Raw genomic sequence first — 21,456 nt, 5'->3', positions numbered from 1 at the left:
CTGAAGGGAAGTGCTAAATGAAAACATGATCTTTAAAGAAAAAAGAAAAATCCAATCATCGTCCTGTTCAAAAGTTTACAAAGCATTCACCTAAGGCGTTTATGTAAAACAGCTTATTCAGGACATTACTAAAATAAAAAATAACATGCAATCTTTAGGATCCCTCTAATCATCCCTCTTAAAATGATTAACATCTTACACATTTGGCAAGGGATATACTGTATATATGTGTTTGACTGTTGCGCTCATGATCTTTAAGAATGTGCATGAATCAGTATTCTAAAAATGTGGCAATCAAGTTAAAAGAAGTTCAACTTTTAAGAGGGAAAAAATACTGTATAAACTTATGAGCAATATATATATATATATATATATATATATGTATATGTGTGTGTGTGTGTATGTATATATATATATATATATTATATATATGATATTGAAAAAAATCCAGTAATCACAAAAGTGGAGAAGTGTGAAGGCCTGTTTGCTAAGTGATTCATGAAATCTATGCAAAAACAAATGGTTTCAGCAATTATTTTATCCCATTTATCATTCCTAAAAATCTGTTAAAAACATTGGTTGCTACATAAGGATGACAATGGTTTATTTTATTCAATTCTTATATATATGGGCTAGTATGAATGATAAAAATAGCACCAACTCCACTGTCTTCTACCCTTTCAAAATACACATTTGAGGTATGACTGTGTAATTTTTGTTGTCGAACAAAATGTGAAAGTCTCCTCAGGTGATGTTAACCACGGACCTTATTTTACTCACAAATCGAAAACTGCTATTCTAAAAACCCATTAGAAATTCCTGAGGGAATCCATGCTAATTCTTTTTCAGGTTTGAGGACTAGAGTCTGAACAGCTCTATACCCCTGGAGCCTCGCTGAAGGGCACAATGATGATGGTTTGTGCCTCGTTCCTCTGCAGAGCTCAAATCAAATGTCAGTGCACTACACTGCCTCCATACACACTTCATCCTGTATTCCCTAAAAATAGTATATGAAACAGTATGTAATGTGCAGTGTTAAAATGCTTTGAAATTGTAATATGCAACACCGTAGTCACATAAACTGATTGGATTCAAGTTGTGTTTTCATTAGTACTATGAGAATAATAACTCGTCAGTATACTAGCTGGCAGGATCTGAGAAAGTTTTATTTATTTTTCTGTCTATACTGTGGTATAATGCAGATATGCAGAAATCTGTGAGTTCTGCAAGCGCAAATTCCATCCAATTTGGTAGTTATTCCAACAAACCGTTGCGCACGACCTCCGTTTGCCCTCACCTTTGCCCTCACCTTAGCGAGATTGTGCTCCGGGTTCTTTCTGAAGTAGAGAGCCGGCACGCCGAGCTCAGACGCAGCAATCCACTGGAGCGCTGCTCTTAGTTCTCCATCCACACACTCTGGTTCCAGGTCAAAGTTCAGCACCAGAAGCTCCCTTTGACAGCTGCTGCCGGCTGTGGACAAACCCGATGTGACTTCTGCCAGACAAAATGACACCAGTTACTTTGAGACACTTCTGTGCACGTTCTTCTGGATGAGACTTCTATAGATCTAATATGTTGCAAGCAGAATCTGAAGGACAGGTGTAGAACTGAGTAGCTCTAACAAACATACTTGTTTTAACTACAGGTGCATTTCTGAAGGAAGAAGCAGCAGTGCAATCCTCTCCGCTACAATGTTACCGTATTATGGGTCATTGCCAAGGCATTGCTATGCTGTTGCTAAGGTGTTCTGAGTGGTTGTTAGGTGGTATGATAAAAAGTCACATGGTCTGTTAAAGTCACAATGAAATCAAAATGGACAATTCTTATTACTTTAATCAGAATAACTTCCCCTCCCTCTTGCAGCGACATCTCTTCTCTTCTCTGATGACGTATTTACAGGCGCGAGGGCGGGGCAACCTGTCACTCACATGAGATCGACCAATAGCAAACCACAACCATCCAGTGATCCAATCAATTCCCCATGGACAAAATCAAGCCCCGCCCTACATTTTTTCTTGTTCCAGAAGTCGTTTCACTTGAACAGATGTCACAATAGGGAATAAAAGACCATCACAACTTCCGTTTCATGTCAACTTTAAAATGCAGGTTGCTAACAAGTTGCTACATAACTACAGTTGTATTTATTTTATTTTATTATTTTGTAGTATACATTGTCTAATATGAGTACTTAAAAACAGTACCAACTTTATTGGCCTCAAAAGTTTCAAAATTCATGTTTGGGTATGACTGTGTCATTTATGTTGTAAGTATATATATATATTTTTTTGCCTGTTTTGTACAGAGCCCCTAAAGGGACCTTTGCAAAAATAAAAAATATACAGTTTCGCGTGCGCACAAGAAACTTATGGCGTGCGTACGCGAAACTGTATATTTTTTATTTTTGCAAAGGTACAATTACAATTTCCGGTTTGTGTATACTAAAACCCATTTCATTTGTGCATCACTGCCTATGAAGAAAGCAAGAGTATGCATGCACATGAACTAATAAAGATCTATTTGCTCAAAATTTTGAAGAAAATGCGAGTATGGATGAATTAATAAAGATCTATGCTCAAAATTATGAAGAAAATGTGAGCATGGATGAATTAATAAAGATCTATTTGCTCAAAGTTATTAAGAAAATTTGAGTATGGATGGATTAATACAGATCTACTTGCTCAACATTATACAGAAAAAGAGAGTATGGGCGCGCATGAATTAATAAAGATCTATTTGCTCAAAATTATGCAGAAAATGCGAGCATGGATGTGTATGAATTAATAACGATCTATTTGCTGAAATGTGTCTTTCGTAGGGCAGTTTATATCACAGCCTTATGTCCGCTTTAAAGAATTCTCTGTGACGGCCGGGAAACCGTGACAAGAATGGGCTGATGGCTGTGTGCATTGTTCTTTTTGCCAAGTAATGGCAAAAAGTAATCCAAGAAATCGCGCTGGGAAATGGGCTCAGTGCATTGTCATAATGCCACGTTTAATGGTTCATGAAAAAACATTGGTACAGTAAAAATGATAAAACTTTGTATTTCGTTAGGGCAGTAGGCCATATGTATATTGTCCCATATAAAAATACTGAAAATGTAAAACGTAGGCCTACTAAAATTTCGTATTTCACAAGATCAAACGCCCCTTTATTAAACCCCTTTGTCGGTTTTAACGCATCCTTACAGGTGGCAGACAAATGCTTATTTTCTTCATTCAGTTCTAATAGCGCTTATTGCGAGCAGAGCCATTGACATAAAGGACTTTAGATATAAAGGAAGGCACATGTTTAAAAAAAATTAAAACGAATAATTAGGTGGATTCATCCTAGACGAACTAAGAAAGACAGTCTAAGAAAGACAGATTTTGAGCAAATACAGCTTTATTAGTTCATGTGCATCCATACTCTCATTTTCTTCATAATTTTCATGATCTTTATTAGTTCATGTGCATCCATACTCTCGCTTTCTTCATAGGCAGTGACGCACAAATGAAATAGGTTATAGTATACACAAAACAGAAATTGTAACGCGTGCGCACGCGATACGTTCGCACGTGAAACTCTGTCAATTTTTTATTTTTGCAAAGGTCCCTTTGGGGGCTCCGTTCTTTTGTCATCTATTATTAGTCTTTTTTATTTGTCTGTTCATTCACCAGGTAAAAAGGTCTTTTGAAAGACATGCATTGATAATCGTTCATCTTGTTCATGATATTATGCACTGCTGCAATTTATACAGAAACACTTTCCCCAGCAAGATTTGTCGTTAAAACTGAATTACATATTTTTATTTTATAATTTTTTTTCATTTGTTTCAAATATTTTCAAGAGTTTTAAAAGCTATGGCCAGTTCTAACATTAAAGCCCACCAATAATCAGCCTGACAACCTCGAGTGATAAAATCAGATGGTTTTAATGATAATCCAGAGTTATGATCCTCTCCGTGCAGATTAAACAGAGTGCTTTTTTTTCTTCTAACCCTGAAGAAAGTAATTGCAAGGGGTGTAAAGATACATCGATATGGATCAATGCATCAATCAAATGACTAATTATATGATGTGTCAATGCAACAAATCGGTTTTGATGGTTTTAAAAAGATGTCAAATTGTCACTGAGCTGTCATCAAATATTTGATAAGATTTAACTTTATTTTCTGAAATTTTTTTATAATTACTTTTCTGTGTAAATGTAACTACTGGAGTACCCTAATTGTGCTGTGTATTTCCTAACGGAGACACTATATTTGCACATTTCAGAGAGAACAGAAGACTGAAAGACTTTCTTGACTGTTGTTTCATTGCACGAGCCGGTGAGCTGTCGTCAGATGACTGATGATCTCGTGTGCGACTTCAGGATTCGCAATTTTCATAAAGTTTAATTAAATGCTCGTTACATTTTAGTTGCATTTGTGAGTTCTGGTTGTGTAAAATAGTCACATAATATCATAATACTGATATGTTTTGAGGTATCAGCAAACCAGATCATATCTTGAAACATCCAGTTTACACAATTGGCAGGTTTGGTTTGATTAAAACAAACTCTGGTGTGATTGCTCTGTTAGAGCGGTTCATTTGAGTAAGTGTGAACGCTGCCATCTGAACCCTGGTGCGCACCAAACAAGCGGACCGAGACCTACATTTTCAGGATGTCTCGGTCCGCTTCTCCGGTGCGTTTCAACTGAACGAATGAATGCAACACCAACCAAAGACATCTAAACTAACCAAAAAGGACAGAATGCTCAAGAATACCTGTTTCTTTTCATCATTATGTTGCCCATTACAGTTTAGTACAGGCGTCAGAAACGCCATCTCCTTGCAGCAGATCTTCATCTGCGTGCAAAGAAGGAAATCCTACCACTGTTTTGACTGCTTTACACATTTTTTAAGCTCTTCACAAGTTCTCAGCTGGTAACAACAAGCACATTTAGCACAGCATACAGCAGTGTTTTGAATGTTTGGTAAGTTCCGTCGCAAAATATACATGATAAAAGCTGTTTTTTGTTTTGTTTTGTTTTGTATCTTTAGGTTTGGTGTTAAAATGAAGTGTGAACGCTAAGCGAACCAGGACTAAATGTATCATTTTGATCCAGACCAAAAGAACCAAGTGTGAACACACCCTTAAATTCACATTATAAAGTCAAAAGCCAACATTTATGGGCGCACAACCCAATGTGAGTCGAGACCCTTACTTTAAGAGCGACTGTTCTACAGGAATGAGGATCAGTGTGAATGATAAAGAGCTCATGGGAAATAAAGAGAGAGGGCTTAAATATGCAGACAGCCTACCGCCTCACTGCTAAACCCTATTGTTCTACAGGAAAGATGGGCTAAACTCTTCTCCCTCCCACTATTTTAGTTATATTCAAAAGTAAAAATTTTTCCGTTTTTAGCTTATTTCTTAAAGAGCAATTCAAGCTGTTCTTTCTTTGCCTCAGTAATATTCATTTCATCATGACACCTCTATCCTCCTCCTCAGTGCTCCAAAAACGTAAAGATTTGTTCCAAAATTAATCTGTCCTCTGTTTTCTTGCTCTATCACACATCTTCCCATTTTAACACCCTCTCCTCATCGCTCCTTCCCTCTCCCAGCAGGATGATGCGTTGCCTGTCAGCTCTTGTGTCTGTGTGCCTGAACGTCTCTTTTGTTCTTCTGCATGTGAATGAGTCATTTGTGAGGTGTGAGTTTGTGTTGGCAATACAAAAGTCTTTTCAGCTTTCTCGCTCTCTCACTCACTCATTCAAGAGCGTCTGTCCATCTGCCAAAGACTAGAAGCACACTGAGCGATGAGGGGCAGAGGGCAAGAAATACTGCTGCAGAAAGACTGTATGCTAATTCAGGACATGTACTGTAGATGTTACTCAGATAGAAGAAGTCAAAGATTAAAGGCCAATGAAAAGAAAAGCAGAAAGAAAAATACATAAAGGTCATGAGTAGAATCGTAGCAACCACAATAGGGCTGTACAGTGCCAATTTTTTTTTTTTTATAGTTTTGAAATTATAATAAGTAGAGACTATTTTAAGGCATTTGTATTTGTGCCGTTTGATTTATGGAGCTTGGAAAATCTAACTAAGAACATGTACGATGAGTCTAATGCTTTGCTATAATCAAATCCTGAGCGTTTAAATATGGAGGAACAAACTTGCAAAAATAAAAATAAATAAATAAATAATAGAAAAATAAATGAAGGAATAAATGACTTGATAAAACAAATATAATTCATTTTTAATAAAAATTTTATCCTGAATTTATTTTTTACTTTTTCCCCCTTGATTTATAATTTTCTGTATTCATTTTTTAATTTATTTTTATTCTTTTTATCTATTATTTATTTATTCTATAATTTATTTTTAATTTAAATATTTAATTTAAATATGATATTTAATTATGAGTTAATTTATTTTTATATTTATTTATTCACACATGTATTTATTTATTTTTCCGTGTGCAACGTAAATTGGGGAGGCGGTCCTTGCGCAGCTCTAGTGCTTCATTGGTTGAGAGCTCAAATAGAAGTGTCAGATCTTACTAAGCGATAGAGATCTAAGTTTGCTACAGGATGTGATCAGCTAAAGAGTTGAAAGTTATTTTGGCTGATGGGAGAAACAAATCTTTTCAAAACTTCGAATCAATTGAACCAGTTGCTTCGCAAAATGATTCACTGTTTCAAAGAGTTCGAAACACCACATGCTGGTGACCCCTGCTGGCCAGAATCAATTGAATCAACTGCTGGCCAGAGCTGCGTTTCCCAAAATCATCGTAATAATCATTTATAATAGTCCTTTACAGACTGTACGAACATGATCCTCATGTCACACTGTGGGATCTCAGCTGTCATTTATGTCAGACTGTACGACAGTCAAGACACGTTAAAAACGGACGCGCGCATGAAAACTTGTCCGGAGTTTTGCATCATCAACCCACACGCGTTCGGTGACAGTGAGCTGCATTACACGTGGGACTGAAATGGTGGCGAACAAAGACATCTCTGTTAATTTTGATCACGGCTTGTCTTGAAAAACGAAGACAATTTGACGTTCGTCGTAGGAGAAGTCACACTGGAGGATTGTGCACCAAATCTTCTGACACTGAATTTGAAAAATTTGATAGCAACGGTCATTAACTGGCTATCTGTGAACATGTCACATTAGCAATCAAAGACGACAGATTTTAGGCTAGGATTATAGGAATCTTTTAGGATTTGCAAAATTTGTCTCAGATGACCAAATCGTGGCCAAAATCACACAGTGTGAACCAGCCTTAAGTTGATCGTAGAGACCATTGGTGGCAATTGTTCTACTATCAACTTATGATGCTTTGGGAAACACAGCCCAGAACAATGTAAATGCAACAAAAACTTGCATAAAACATGCATAAAAAATGCTTTTGCAAACCCATTGCAAATGTTTTATTTATAATCTATCAGCTGCAATTAACTACTCATCTAAAGCCCAAAGTATACTTCAGCCGTCCGTGTCCGTGCAACATCTCCATGATGTAATTTTCGTCATCAGGAAGGTCCGCAGACGTCCGCACACCCCGTCCGCATGCACCCCAATATTTGAGACCGCACGGAAGATCCGTGTACAACAGCGCATGTGCGAGTGACTTGAGCGCTTGAAAAAACAAAATCCACTGGATAGTGCACACTCGCCAAATGCGTCTTTCCGTGCTCACAGCCAAAGGAGCATACTTTGAAAGGCTCACGTGCTCAACTGTGTGCGAGATGGAGCGAAACACGGAAAATAAATGAAGTATACCTGGGTCTTAATTCCATTAAATATCAAGTATCTGTATATTGTTCTTTTTTCCAGGGCTTGTTTTGTTTGTTCTATGGATGGCTCAGCTAAACTGGCCAATAAGAAACTATTAACTACTAATATTTCCTTTTAATTTATACAAATGTCTCATTAAAATGTCTACAAATGTATAAAACTAATCCGAGATCAGACGAGTGTTTAATTGTTCGCCACTGGAATTTCGAAACATTTCAAAACAGTTATGACATAACGAAGCCTTGTTTAATGAAATCATGTGACTTTGGCAGTTTGATTCACAACGATGATTTGAAACAAAAGATTTATAAAGGTTTCAAAGCTTCACGAAGCAGTTTCGAAAGTGCCCATCACTACTCATTTGCATTATGTCAAATTATTTTGCAGTGACTACGGTTTTCCAGAAACACTCACACTGGCCCCTCAGAGATTTGAGCTAAAAATTATTTTAAAAAATCACATTCAATAACTTCCAAAATCAAGTTATAGAGACCATCCTGTCTTACATTTGCATGAAGAACAACTAAAGTTGAAAAAGTATCTCATCTAGTGCACCAAGTGAGCCTCTTGTGCCCCTCAAAAATGTCCAATTTCTTCATTCACAGAGAAATAACATGAAGTTCACTCTCGAGAAGAATATGTATGATTTATGTAAACGATCAGACTGCCAGACAACGGCTTAGTTCAGACTGAATACATTAGCGCAGAAGTGTGAAGAGCAGTGATAGCATGATTTCCTTTTAATTCCAAACAGAGCTGTGAAGTTTCAGTGATGTATCTTTAACTCTTTCCCCACCATTGATGGAATTTTCCAAGTGTGTCCTGACTGCGTCCTGCAGTACTACAAGCCACGCCCCTATCTCAAGTTACGCCCCCTACAATGAAACAGCCATTCCAGAGCCCCTCCCCTTCTGGAATCGCTGATGTCGTCACTAGTACTGCTCTTCTTCTACTTCACTTTCCTCGCTTTTTAAGCTTCACTATTGCCACCTAGTGATAAAGCATACAGATCGTATAACATAGATCACCAGACGCTGTAGTCATCCAGGGGTGAGTTTCCCGTACCACAGCGTAACTCGCTGCTTCACTACCATAGCACGATGCATCGTTGAGCAAATCAACTAGCTAGTTACGACTGTTTCCCGAAACCATATTGTCGTAAACCTGTTGTTCAACCACGTTGGTGGTCATTTAACTTCGTTAAATGAATCTGTTTGAGATCGAATTAATGCTAGATTTTTTGCTATAACTTACAGATATGGCATCTGAGGACTACTTCTCATTTTCTCAGTTATTTTGCTTTATTTCCAGATTCAATCATCGGCTCATTCTTACGTACTGGAGCACATCCGCACATGCGCACTCTTCAAAAATGGTGCTTAAAATTTCTTTACAAACTAAAAATATGTAAATGACATTTGTATGTATTTAAAATAAAAGATATACATTGTACTTAATGTCAGCTTGGCTATTTTGCTCAAGATAACGATTTATTAAGTCCACTTGTCATAAAAAAAAAGAAACTGTGCTTATAACCACAGCTCGAGAGGTTTTCCAACCACACAAGTTTGCGATGCAGTTTGTGAATGTTTTTGGTTTCGGGAAACACCAAATCGTTGAACTATGTTAGTAACGACAGAACTTGCGATGTTAGTTGGCTAACGATGCTTTTGGGAAACGCACCCCTGTTTGTTTTCATTCGTTTTTAAAGTACTTTAATTATGAAAATCTACAGTAAATTTTACTTTTATGGAAGGGGTAGGTTTAGGGTAAGGTTTCGGTGTGGGGTGTAGGTTTTTAGCTATAATTACTTTGAGTCTGTATTAATTTGATTCAAATTTTTTACTACTAGTTGTTATTTCATATTTAATAAGATTCGAAAGCAATATAAGCTTGTCTTACAAACATTTCATACATAAAACATAAAATAATTTACTTCAAAAGATTGTTTTAGTCAATGACATCCATGCTTGTTTCTTCGAGGGAGGCGTAACTTGTTGTAGTAGGCGTAATTTGAAGGGGAGTGGTTTGTAGTACTGCGGGACACAGACAGACCCTTCTCAAATTTTCCGGCAATATGTACTTTCACTGTTATATGGTAGGGGGCGCTATTACACATCTTCTGAAAGAATACAGCATCTCAGGCTCAAAACACAGGCAAAAAAGGAGCAGAAACAAGTGATAAAAGCATTGCTTATGCACGTTGTTGTCTTTGAAAAAACTGTGATTTTCTCAGCTTTTTATTCAAAATGCTGCTTTTTTTTATGAAACTTGTCCAAATTCAAGTGTTGATAAAAAAAAATAGTGTATGAAATAAGAATAAAATGTTATAAAACATCTTTGGTTTAAAAGCAGATAGTGTTGGGAAAAACGAAGCTTTTCAAAGCTTCGAATCAATTGAACCAATTGCTTGGCAAAATGATTCACTGTTTCGAAGCGTTCAAAACACCACTCACTGGTGACACCTGCTGGTCAAAACAGTGTAAATGCAACAAAACTCATGCCAAACATGTTTTAAAACAGCTTTTACAAACCCATTTCAAATGTTTTATTGAAAGTATATTTTTTGTTCTATGGGTGGGTCAGCTAAACAGAGACTATTAACTATTATTATTTCTTTTAATTAATCAAATACCTCATTAAAATGTCTACAAATGTATAAAACTCACAGATATCAGGTAATAGACACTTAATACTCAGGTAATAGACACAGGCTAGACACTCAGTGAATCCGCATGATTCATGGGTTCACAGAGATCAGCCCCAGTGGTGAACCATTGAAATTTTGAAACGTTTCGAAACAGTTATGACGTAATGAAGCCTCATTTACTGAAATCACGTGACTTTGGCAGTTTGAAACATGCTTCGAACCACTGATTCGAAACAAATGATTCATAAAGGTTTCGAAGCTTCATGAAGAAGTGTTTCGAAAGTGCCCATCACTAAAAGCAGAGGCTCTCTTCTTTCTTTTGATATATTGCATGTTCAGATATACAACAAAAATTTTCTGGCGGCCATAAAAGTTTTGGGAAAATGATCAAAAACGCTGGTGGTAGCTGGCAACTTAAAAAAAAAGAAGGGAAAGAGTTAATTCAAATATGTACGTGTGCTCGTAGAGGGTCGTAAGAGGACATATCACTCACCATCCGCCTGGTCCTGACAGTGCGAAGCCTTCCTCTCTCTCTCCTCACTGCAAAGAGAGACACTATCATTATCATGCTGTATAGAGTAATGCTGGCCTTGTTCCAGCCACCTCATGGAGCCCTTCAGGGGCCAGGACTATATTGCACTCATCTAATAAGAGCTCAAAATAGTAAATGACTGCAAGCTTTTGGCGACAAAGCCCATTAGAACTGCTGATGTTTGAGACTGTTCAGAGACACAACAAACAACAGCACTTAGTGAGCACATTTGCAAACTTGTAGAAGACACTATTGGCTCTAATATGACAGAATGTGATCCAAATTTGAGCCAAGTTTCTTGTCCTCTAACTGTGGCCGTATCCTCATGAGGGGAGCTGCAGAAATAAGGATTTGGCCAGCACTCTGGGTTATGGATGAGCGCTTAACATCCATTAGCTCCGGCGCTCTGAGCAAGTCTCTCTAAGTGTGGCGCAGTTAGCGTGTTGCCGTTGGATACCTGATTAGGTTGCTGGAGATGGAGAAGTCTAGAAAGCCCTCCAGGTCTGCCAATCCCAGACTAGAAGCGCTGCTGTTTCCGTTTCTGAAACACAGATATACACATGAAAAGATAAATGTGTACACAAACACTACAGGCCAAAAGTTTGGAATTACAATTTTTAATGTTTTGAAAGAAGTCTCTTATGCTCACTAATGCTGCATTTATTTAATCAAAAATACAGTAAAAACTGTAATACTGTGAAATATTATTATAATTTCAAAGAATTGTATTTATTATAATATATTTTAAAATGTAATTTATTCCTGTGATCAAAGCTGAATTTTCAGCATCATTACTCCAGTCTTCAGTGTCACATGATCCTTCAGAAATCATTCTAATATGCTGCTCAAGAAACATTATTTTTATTATTATTTATTTTTTGTGCTGCTTAATATTTTTGCGGAAACCATGATATATTTTTTTTCATCAAAATTCTTTGATGAATAGAAAATTCAAAAGAACAGCATTTATTTGTAATAGAATTTTCTTGTAACATTATAAATGGCTTTAATGTCAATTTTGATTTATTTAATGCTGAATTAAAATATTCATTTTTATTTATTTATTTATTTATTTTTTTAATCTTTCTTACCCCAAATCTTTGAATGGTACTGTATCACGGTGTCCACCAAAATATGAAGCAGCACAACAGTTTTCCACGGAGCCCCGCACATGACAGACAGGAAAAAAATGTAAATCGTGCGCACGATTTACTATTTAGTTCCCTCGATTTGCTGAATTGTGCGCACCATTTACTAATTTGTTCTCTCGATTTCCTGAATCGTGCGAACGATTTACTATTCCGTTCCCTTGATTTGCTGAACTGTGTCCACTATTTACTCCTTTCTCTTTCTCGATTTACTAAATTGATTTACGATTTACTGTTCCGTTACCTCGATTTGCTGAATCGTGCGCACTATTTACTAATTTGTTCTCTCGATTTGCTGAATCGTGCGCACTATTTACTAATTTGTTCTCTCGATTTGCTGAATCGTGCGAACGATTTACTATTTCGTTCCCTCGATTTGCTGAATCGTGCGCACTATTTACTAATTTGTTCTCTCGATTTGCTGAATCATGCGAACGATTTACTATTTCGTTCCCTCGATTTGCTGAATCGCGCGCACTATTTACTAATTTGTTCTCTCGATTTGCTGAATCGTGCGAACGATTTACTATTCCGTTCCCTTGATTTGCTGAACTGTGTCCACTATTTATTCCTTTCTCTTTCTCGATTTACTAAATTGTGCGAACGATTTACTGTTCCGTTCCCTCAATTTGCTGAATTGTACTATTTCGTTCCCTCGATTTGCTGAATCATGCGCACTATTTCCTAATTTGTTCTCTCGATTTGCTGAATCGTGTGAACGATTTACTATTCCGTTACCTCGATTTGCTGAATTGTACGCACTATTTACTCATATCTTTTTCACGATTTACTATATCGTGCGAACGGTTTACTATTCCGTTCCTCCGATTTGCTGAATCGTGCGCACTATTTACTAATTTGTTCTCTCGATTTGCTGAATCGTGCGAACGATTTACTATTTCGTTCCCTCGATTTGCTGAATCGTGCGCACTATTTACTAATTTGTTCTCTCGATTTGCTGAATCATGCGAACGATTTACTATTTCGTTCCCTCGATTTGCTGAATCGCGCGCACTATTTACTAATTTGTTCTCTCGATTTGCTGAATCGTGCGAACGATTTACTATTCCGTTCCCTTGATTTGCTGAACTGTGTCCACTATTTATTCCTTTCTCTTTCTCGATTTACTAAATTGTGCGAACGATTTACTGTTCCATTCCCTCAATTTGCTGAATTGTACTATTTCGTTCCCTCGATTTGCTGAATCATGCGCACTATTTCCTAATTTGTTCTCTCGATTTGCTGAATCGTGTGAACGATTTACTATTCCGTTACCTCGATTTGCTGAATTGTACGCACTATTTACTCATATCTTTTTCACGATTTACTATATCGTGCGAACGGTTTACTATTCCGTTCCTCCGATTTGCTGAATCATGCGCACTATTTACTTATTTCGTTCCCTCGATTTGCTGAATTGTGCGAACGATTTACTATTCCGTTCCCTCAATTTGCTGAATTGTACTATTTCGTTCCCTCGATTTGCTGAATTGTGCGCACTATTTACTAATTTGTTTCCTCGATTTTCTAGTCGTGCGAATGATTTACTATTTCGTTCCCTTGATTTGCTGAATCGTGTGCACGATTTACTAATTCATTCTCTCAATTTATAAATCGTGCGTATGATTTAGCCTACTATTTTTTTCCTGCATGTCATGTGCAGGGCTCCGTAGTTTTCAACATTGATAATAATCAGAAATGCTTCTGAGCAGCAAATCAGCATATTAGAAAGATTTCTGAAGGATCATGTGACACTGAAGACTGAGTAATGATGCTGAAAATTCAGCTTTGCATCACAGGAATAAAATATATTTTAAAATATATGCAAATAGAAAATGGTTATTTTAAATTGTAATAATATTTCACAATATTACTGTTTTTACTGTATTTGTTTTATAAAATAAATGCAGCCTTGGTGGGCATAAGTGATGTCTTTCCGCAACATTAAAAAAAATGTTAATTATTCCAAACTTTTGATCGGTAGTGTAAGTTAGGTGAACTTTTCAACACTTCCTCTTGTTGGATCTGTAAGAATGTGAACAATGCAGAAGCTACTAATTCTCTTAGCAATGATCACTAAGGCGTGGACAGCAGCGGGGCTTGGAGTAGAGGGAGAAGGCATGAACACTGGCATGAGATTCATTAGCATGGACATCTCCCCTGCCAGCTGATGACTATGAACGCTTGCCACCTGTGCCCGTACCTACAACAGCCGGGTGGAAAGCAGAGAGTAACCTTTCCCCCTGACAGGGCAGAAAGAAAACTGGGAATGAAGTGGGGGTTAAAGCCAGATGGAGGCGAATGGCCGGATACTCAGACTCGGGTAAGTGAGGATGGCGTTGAGTTGGCGCAGGTAAGGCGGCATCAGTGAGAGGGGCAGGCTGGGCATGATTCAATCAGCAAGGAGGACTTGCACACCCATTACATCCTTTTCATTCTAGAGTCAACAGGATGTGACATATGGCACCTGCCTGTCAGTGTGAGGCACATCCTGTCAGGGCTATGTGCGCTGGCTGCGGTGTCTCTGGGCGAAAGCTCTGCTCCAGACTCCAGTCATGCTGTCAGGGCCACTTACTCCGACAGCTGTGCTGGACTAGACTCGCAAATGGAAACTCTCTCACTTCAGAGAGTTACACTACCTCAGGCACTTGCTTAGAGTGTGTTTATACATGTGCATATGGAAGAAAATAGTCATATGTGGAAACAAATGGGTCATTCCTGTTATGAGTCATTTATACCTTAATATATAGCATAAGATATTAAACTTACAATTTGGAGATGGAAATCATATTAGTTTAAATCATATAATGAGATACTATTATAGTTTTTTACTAATATTTTGATTATAATTTTAGTTCAAGTTTAGTAATTTGTTGTTTTTGTCATTAATCATTTTTTTTAAATGTCCATATAGCTTTTATTCATTTTTATTTCGGTTATTTTAGAACAGCAAGTTAAACTAAATGAAAATGAGAAACTAGCTAAAATAATATTCATATAATATTTAAATAATATAATATTTCTTATATTTATTTCATTTTAGTTAACATTTATTTTATTTCCATGTAACAAAAAATGGCTTTTTATGCTTTTAGTTTCTGTTAATATTTTTTGTTATTTGAAATTAGTAATCGCAATTAATCGCATATAAAATAAAAGTTTGTAAATATATTTTTGAATTACGCTTTGCATTAGGTTGTGTTTTAAGGATTAATGGAAAATTCCGTTAAATTACTGGATAATGTCCTGGCAGAAAATTACCAGTACATTTTCCGTTTTTATTTTTTTGGGAAAACAACACATAACACATATTACAACGTAATAGCAAGGGATTTGATGTTTTGTGGTAAATATTCTGTTAAAATTACTAAATACAATCAGGATTTTGAAAGATGGTTAAGAAAAATATGCAAATTTACTTAACTGACACCCTCATATAAGCTAACTCTCAAATCTCTTAAAGAGCTAGCACTAACTGTGGCTCTTTATTTCCACCCTTCTTTTATGTAAGGAATCCTTAAATCATTTTCTTGCCATTGTGTAAATAATTCAGTTAAAATGAATAAAGTGCCTAAGCGTGGGTAGAGCATAGTACTGAAGGTCTGGTATAAACTATAAATTACATCACAGGCATATTTATTTTTTTTAAACGTACAGAGCTCAAAAAGTACTGCATAACAGGAATGACATGAATGTCTAGTAGGCAATTTTCTTATATTATAATACTCTTTGTGTGTGCATGTCTCTTCAAGACATTATGTCTCATTCTGCATCACTATGTCTGTGCATTTGCATTCTAGACGGTAAATTAATGGCAACGGCTACAGACTTTAAAGACAACACTGTTACGTGAGCGACAGTCTGAGGACTAATCACACAAGCCACATCACATTAATATCAATTAAGATATGTCAAAACTGTTATATTAGTCATATGCACAGTGAGGGCAAAGTAAGTGCTTTAACTCTTAATTCTCATCTGAGCTCTAATTTAACCAATTACTGCTGTAAAGATGAGGGAAGCAGGCTCACATATGGGTGCTACACTGGATGTGCTCAGCACTGTCAAGAATTGCATCTAGCACATGTAGCTTAATGAAAAGCCAAAATGGGGAAGCCACACAGTCCAGCAAGGCATGATGGTCTACTGCAAGACTGACCCCTCGCTTAGCTGGATAAAGCTACTGGTGGTCTCCTCCTGGGGGTCGTCTTCAGGGGCAATCTGGGCCCAGCTGCCTGAGCCACTTTCCTCACTGCTAGCGCTGAAAGAGCGTCGCTCCACCTCCACACCTGCAGAGGCCCTGTCTTTGTCACTGTTAAGGGGGGAAAGAGGATACACGGCAAAACTGCAGTGTCACAATGAGCCAGTAATTCTACCAGATGACTGATCCTCAAGCAGCAGCTGATGTCCTTTTCAATGTAAAATTGCTCTTTTTTAAATTAAAGGGATAGTTCACCCAAAAATGAAAATTATCCCATGATTTACTCACCCTCAAGCCATCCTAGGTGTATATGACTATCTTCTTTCAGACGAAAACAATCAGAGTTATATTAAAGGGGTGGTTCACCGTTTTTTTTCTAGGCTTGATTGTGTTTATGGGGCGCAGTTTAACATGTCCTAATGCTTCGTTTTTAATAAAACGGCCTACGCAAGTCAACTTGCGCCAAAAGAGTAACTTCTGACGCAATGTAATATGCAGGATGTAGGAGTAGCATAAGCTTAGACGCCTAACAAACAAATAGGGCTGGGCAACAAACTCAAGCTCCTCTTCTCTTATATTGAATTCCTCCAATATTTCTCTTTAAAAATTATTGTTTTAGACAGGTTTTAGACGGGTTTTGTTTTGCTCTATCCTCTGCGATTCCGCATTCGTCAGTGCGTCATGCGTCAGGTCAGGGATTATTCTTTTGGCATAAGTCGATTTGCGTAGACCGTCTGCCGGGAGCTAGTTATTTTAGTTTATAAAGTTTTAAATATGCATATTTTTCTTACAAAAACCCATCGCTTTGCTTCATAAGGCCTTTATTAACTCCCTGGAGTCGTGTGGATATCTTTTATGATGGATGGATGCACTTTTTTGGACTTTAAAATCAGGAGCGCCATTCACTACCATTATAAAGCTTGGAAGAGCCAGGATATTTTATAATATAACTCTGTGTTCTTCTGAAAGAAGATAGTCTCATACACCTAGAATGGCTTGAGGGTGAGTGAATCATGCGATAATTTTCATTTCTGGGTGAACTATCCCTTTGAGATTGCCAATTTTGCCCCACAATATCTTTCAGTGTACAGAGCCTGGGTCAAGAAAAGAATTAAGGGAACATAGGTATTAAGTCTATATTTCTTTATTTTTTTTAGAAGTGTAGAAAACTGTAGGTAAAAATGGGTTTTACAGAGGAGAACCGTTCTATCCCTTTATAGAGATGTGTTATTTGTTTTATAGACACCATGTGTTACAAATACATGAAGCAAACCTTGTGTCAATGTTTTGTGTTGTTTTCTGAAAACTTCTGACGTTTTAAAGGGGTCATAAACTGAGAAATCAAACTTGATCTTTTGACATATGAGTTGTACTATAAAAACACTAAGTTTTAAAACCCTTGTTTTTCCAAAAAAAAAAAAAAATGCAATTCATGACCTTTTTTACATTTGTGCAACTGTTCTTTACCTTTCCCGCTCGTTTTCTTTACTAACTTGCCTCTCACACTTGTGTCAGATTCATACGGCTGATTTGAGATGTTTTAACACGCATTGTACAGTGAGCAGTTACAAGAATTAAGGCTTGAGTTCTGATAGCAAGAATGTGTATGCTTTTATATAGACTGTACCTGCTTTTGGTTGCTGTCTCACTCTCTCTACCACTTTGCGGCTGGATCTGATAGGATGCTTCCTTGTGGTGGGGCCCAACCCTCCCCTTGTCTTCTGAGGCCTCTTCTCTTTGATCTGGTTCAATGTGAATCAAGGGTACCTCCCTCTGTCCACGCCATGCTTGCCTCACACAGGAGGAACTGTGGGAGCTACTGCTATTTTCCTGATGTTCCACACTTGGCCGGTTTCCACTATTTTCACGACGAGAATGTTTAAAGCCATATCTTCTTTCTCCAACTGTAGCTTGTGAAGCAGCCACAATGACGTCCTGTTGGCCTCCAAGCAAGGATTTGCCACTCTCTACAATGTCTGCCGCTAGACGATTAGCAAAGAGCTGTACATGTGGCTGTGAGTCGGCAGAATCCAGTTCCACACTGTCCTCTGAGGGCTCCGCAATTATCTTATTCTTGCGCATTAGAGACTCAATAGAGCTGGCCCAGGTTTCATGAATCAGCATGTCTGTGATTTGGTCTGTTTGGCCACGTTTATACAAGCAAGAATCAGACTTGCAGAGTCCCGTTGATGACACAGAGTTGGTTGGATAGATGTTGAGCGAGTCCCCATGTACATTTCGAGCAAAACCATCGAATGAATTAGCCTTGATGGGTGAGTTTACAGTTAGTCTGGAATCTGAGGATCGTCTGTCAGGAACAGAAGACTGACGGAAACAAAACGGAGTTCTTGGTGATGGGGGTAATAGGCTATTACTCCACTCTTTGGTCTTGGTCAGACTGTAATCCTTATTCTCCTTATCCATGTCTTTCAGCATGAAGCGATAAAATTCTTCCGTGATGCTCTCAGTGCTGGACTGCTTAGAGAGACAAGATGATGTCCGCACATTGAGGTGTCCGTTTTTTTTACTGGCAGCTTGTTGAACAGCTGCAGCAAGGATGCTGCTGGCATTTTTCCCAGCATAGTAGTCCAGCAGAAGGTCAAACCCTCGACCCTCTGTCTCCATCTGGTTCACCATGAACCGAGAGAACTCATCCGTAATGCTCTCACAGCTGGACTGCTTGGAGATAGAGCTACCTCTGCTCAAATTATGCCCAAGCCTGTTTCCTGGCCCCAAAGTGTTTAGCGTTCCGGAGGGATCTGAGTCCTCCTCTGGAATGCTCTCATAGCTTGATGCTTTCCCCCTGCTGCTCCATTTCTCACACTGTAGGCGACTGCGCGATGCCTGGCCAGATTTGGAAGTGTCCACCACATTTAATTCTGGGCAGTTCATTATCCTGGCTGTGACCTCTGACGCAAAGAGTGCAAATGGATCAGAAGTTGTGGGTTCATCTAGATTGACAGTTTCATCCACAACGCGGTTGACCAGACGTTCCATGAGTTCAGGCTGTTCTTCGGTCTTACGTTTGATTTCACTGAGACGTGGAGGTCTGTGTTTCTTGATGACTGCGGTGCCATTTTGTGTCTCCTTTCGGCGGAGTGCTGCAGCTGTGCGGCAGGGCAGAAGCAGCCCCTCTGGACCTTCTGAACCACCCTTTAAGGCGCAGAACCATGGCTGTTTTCCGCTCGAGTTCTCCAGGCATATCGCTGCCAGCTCTGTAGCCATAGATACCACTGTGGTCGCCAAGTCTTCTGCAAAGCATGTGACAGGGGTTTTGGACTCGCCCGAATCCATTTTAAGTGCCACAAGTGCTCCTGAAGAGGATGATACAGACTGCTGTCTGCTCTCGCTCTCCCCTCCTGCCCTCCCTCGTGCCATGTGAAGTGGTGAGCTTTCAGCTGAAGGGAATGGAGAGTCTGCGGTCTTGTCACTTTTGCTCAGCTGCCCTTGCAAGTCAGACTGTTCTTTGACCAATGTGGCAGTCACTCTGTTCAGAGTAAGTCTGTAGGGTTCTTTCAGTTTGGGCTCCTTTTCTCTCTCCTCCTGTATGTGCTTTTGCTCTCTCTCTCTTTTCCCTATGAGAGCAGACAACTTCTCCACACTTCTTCGCCTCTCGTCATGATTATAAGCCTGCATTGGCTCGATCAAACGCTGTAACTGGCTCAATGCTTCCCTGCCTGACTTGGTATCAGCCTCATACTCCCTAAAGCTGACACTGCCTTCTTGCCCGTCAAATGATCCCATATTACATTTTGACATTTCACTGATTTTCCTTGATGTTACACATAGGACATCAAAAAGCAAATTATTCACACAGTCCAAGAGGAAACCCTCAATGTTTGGGGCATCTTTTCCAGGACCCTCAAGCTCTTTTCTCTTCTCAGCCTTCTCAAGGGCATTCTGAAAGATACTGTCTGATATTTCCTGGGTAAAGTTATCCACATCCTGTTGTTCCTGATAGGGCCTTCTTGGATTTGTGATGCCATTCACTATCTTGTTATGTGTGGTCTCAAGGAAATTTGCAACGCTTGAATAACTTTGTCTGTGGGTGAGTACAGCTGAAGCTTCCCTGAGGAGAACTTCAGCCACATTGGCTCTGAAAGCCTCGACGCTGGTGCCCTCTGCAATGCTACAGTGGAGAGGTATTGCAGTTGAAGCTTGGGCAACTGACAGAAGTCCCATAGAGGCAGAATACATGTCTGTCAAGTCTTCATTATCCCCAGAGTCATCTGCTAGATCTACCGCGGCTACGGCTCCAGCGACCTGAGACATTCCACATACTGCAGAGGAAAATGAATAATCCCCTTGTTCGGTTTCACTCCCTTCGTCTTCTTCGTCATCCTCACACTCATCTTCTTCTCCTGACTCCAGTGTTAGTTTTTCTGCAACTTGAGGGGCGGTAATGGTACCGATGACACTTGCAGCACATGCCAAAGCTATTTCCACTGGCTTAGTGGAGTGTCCAATCGGCGAGTTGTGCTGGGGGTGATGACCATGCTTCGTTCTGGCCCTATTTGCACTGTCATGATCAGTTGTCCCATGTGACTGTGCTTCCGGCCACTCTGTTACCTCCTCACTGTTGTCAGGACTCTGGACGATCACGATTTTAGGAAGTTCAAAAGAGCAGGCTCGAGCCCTCGGTGGCTCTTCAGTGGAATGGCTTACATCACTTGAGTGCTGCGAGGTGTTGGACACACTCACAGCTGCCTCCGTTACAAAAGAAGGCTCATCTTGTGACAAACGAATAAAAGCATCTTGCAGGACTGATTCAGCCAGATTGGTGGCATAGTGACCAGCAGACTCCTTGGTGTGACGATTGACTTGTTTTCTGGGGGTGGCGTGTGGTCCTCTTGAAGGGCAGGAATATGTTCTTGAAAGCTTTTGGGAGTTGGAAGAGGTACAGAGGGTCTCAGAGTCCTCACTATCCTCTCTCTCTATTTCACTCCTTCTTTGAGCGTGGGCTGTTCTTAACACCTTAACCGACTCAGGCATGATAGAAATCTCAGGATCTGCAGAAAGAAAGACATGTGACAGGGTTGGTGAGGAATGGGTTGATGGGGGATGGGGCAGAGAGAGATAGACCTCCTAAAACTGTTTCATAATCCAAAACAAAAAGTCAAATTTAATGCACATGTAAATGAAGCACATTCACATT

At 38.9% G+C, this 21,456-nt stretch overlaps 1 protein-coding gene across 4 annotated transcripts in view; it reads right to left on the bottom strand.

Annotated features, from left to right (window-relative positions):
• sphkap (SPHK1 interactor, AKAP domain containing) overlaps nucleotides 1–21,456 on the bottom strand; it is a 57,007-nt gene that overhangs the window by 3,213 nt on the left and 32,338 nt on the right. Inside the window, exons 7-11 of one of the 4 annotated variants that reach the window (XM_051870728.1) lie at nucleotides 17,929–21,310; nucleotides 16,260–16,412; nucleotides 11,410–11,493; nucleotides 10,914–10,960; nucleotides 1,298–1,494 (exon numbers count right to left, since the gene is read on the bottom strand). In XM_051870728.1, the coding sequence (XP_051726688.1) occupies nucleotides 1,298–1,494; nucleotides 10,914–10,960; nucleotides 11,410–11,493; nucleotides 16,260–16,412; nucleotides 17,929–21,310 (3,863 nt within the window). The remainder of the gene's footprint in view (nucleotides 1–1,297; nucleotides 1,495–10,913; nucleotides 10,961–11,409; nucleotides 11,494–16,259; nucleotides 16,413–17,928; nucleotides 21,311–21,456) is intronic. The other 3 variants (XM_051870729.1, XM_051870731.1, XM_051870730.1) reach the window with 3 other exon arrangements.

Source organism: Ctenopharyngodon idella, chromosome 18 (genome assembly GCF_019924925.1).
Source record: "Ctenopharyngodon idella isolate HZGC_01 chromosome 18, HZGC01, whole genome shotgun sequence".
In the NCBI taxonomy this organism is placed as follows: Eukaryota; Metazoa; Chordata; class Actinopteri; order Cypriniformes; family Xenocyprididae; genus Ctenopharyngodon; species Ctenopharyngodon idella.
This window is presented reverse-complemented; position numbering and strand designations above follow the sequence as displayed.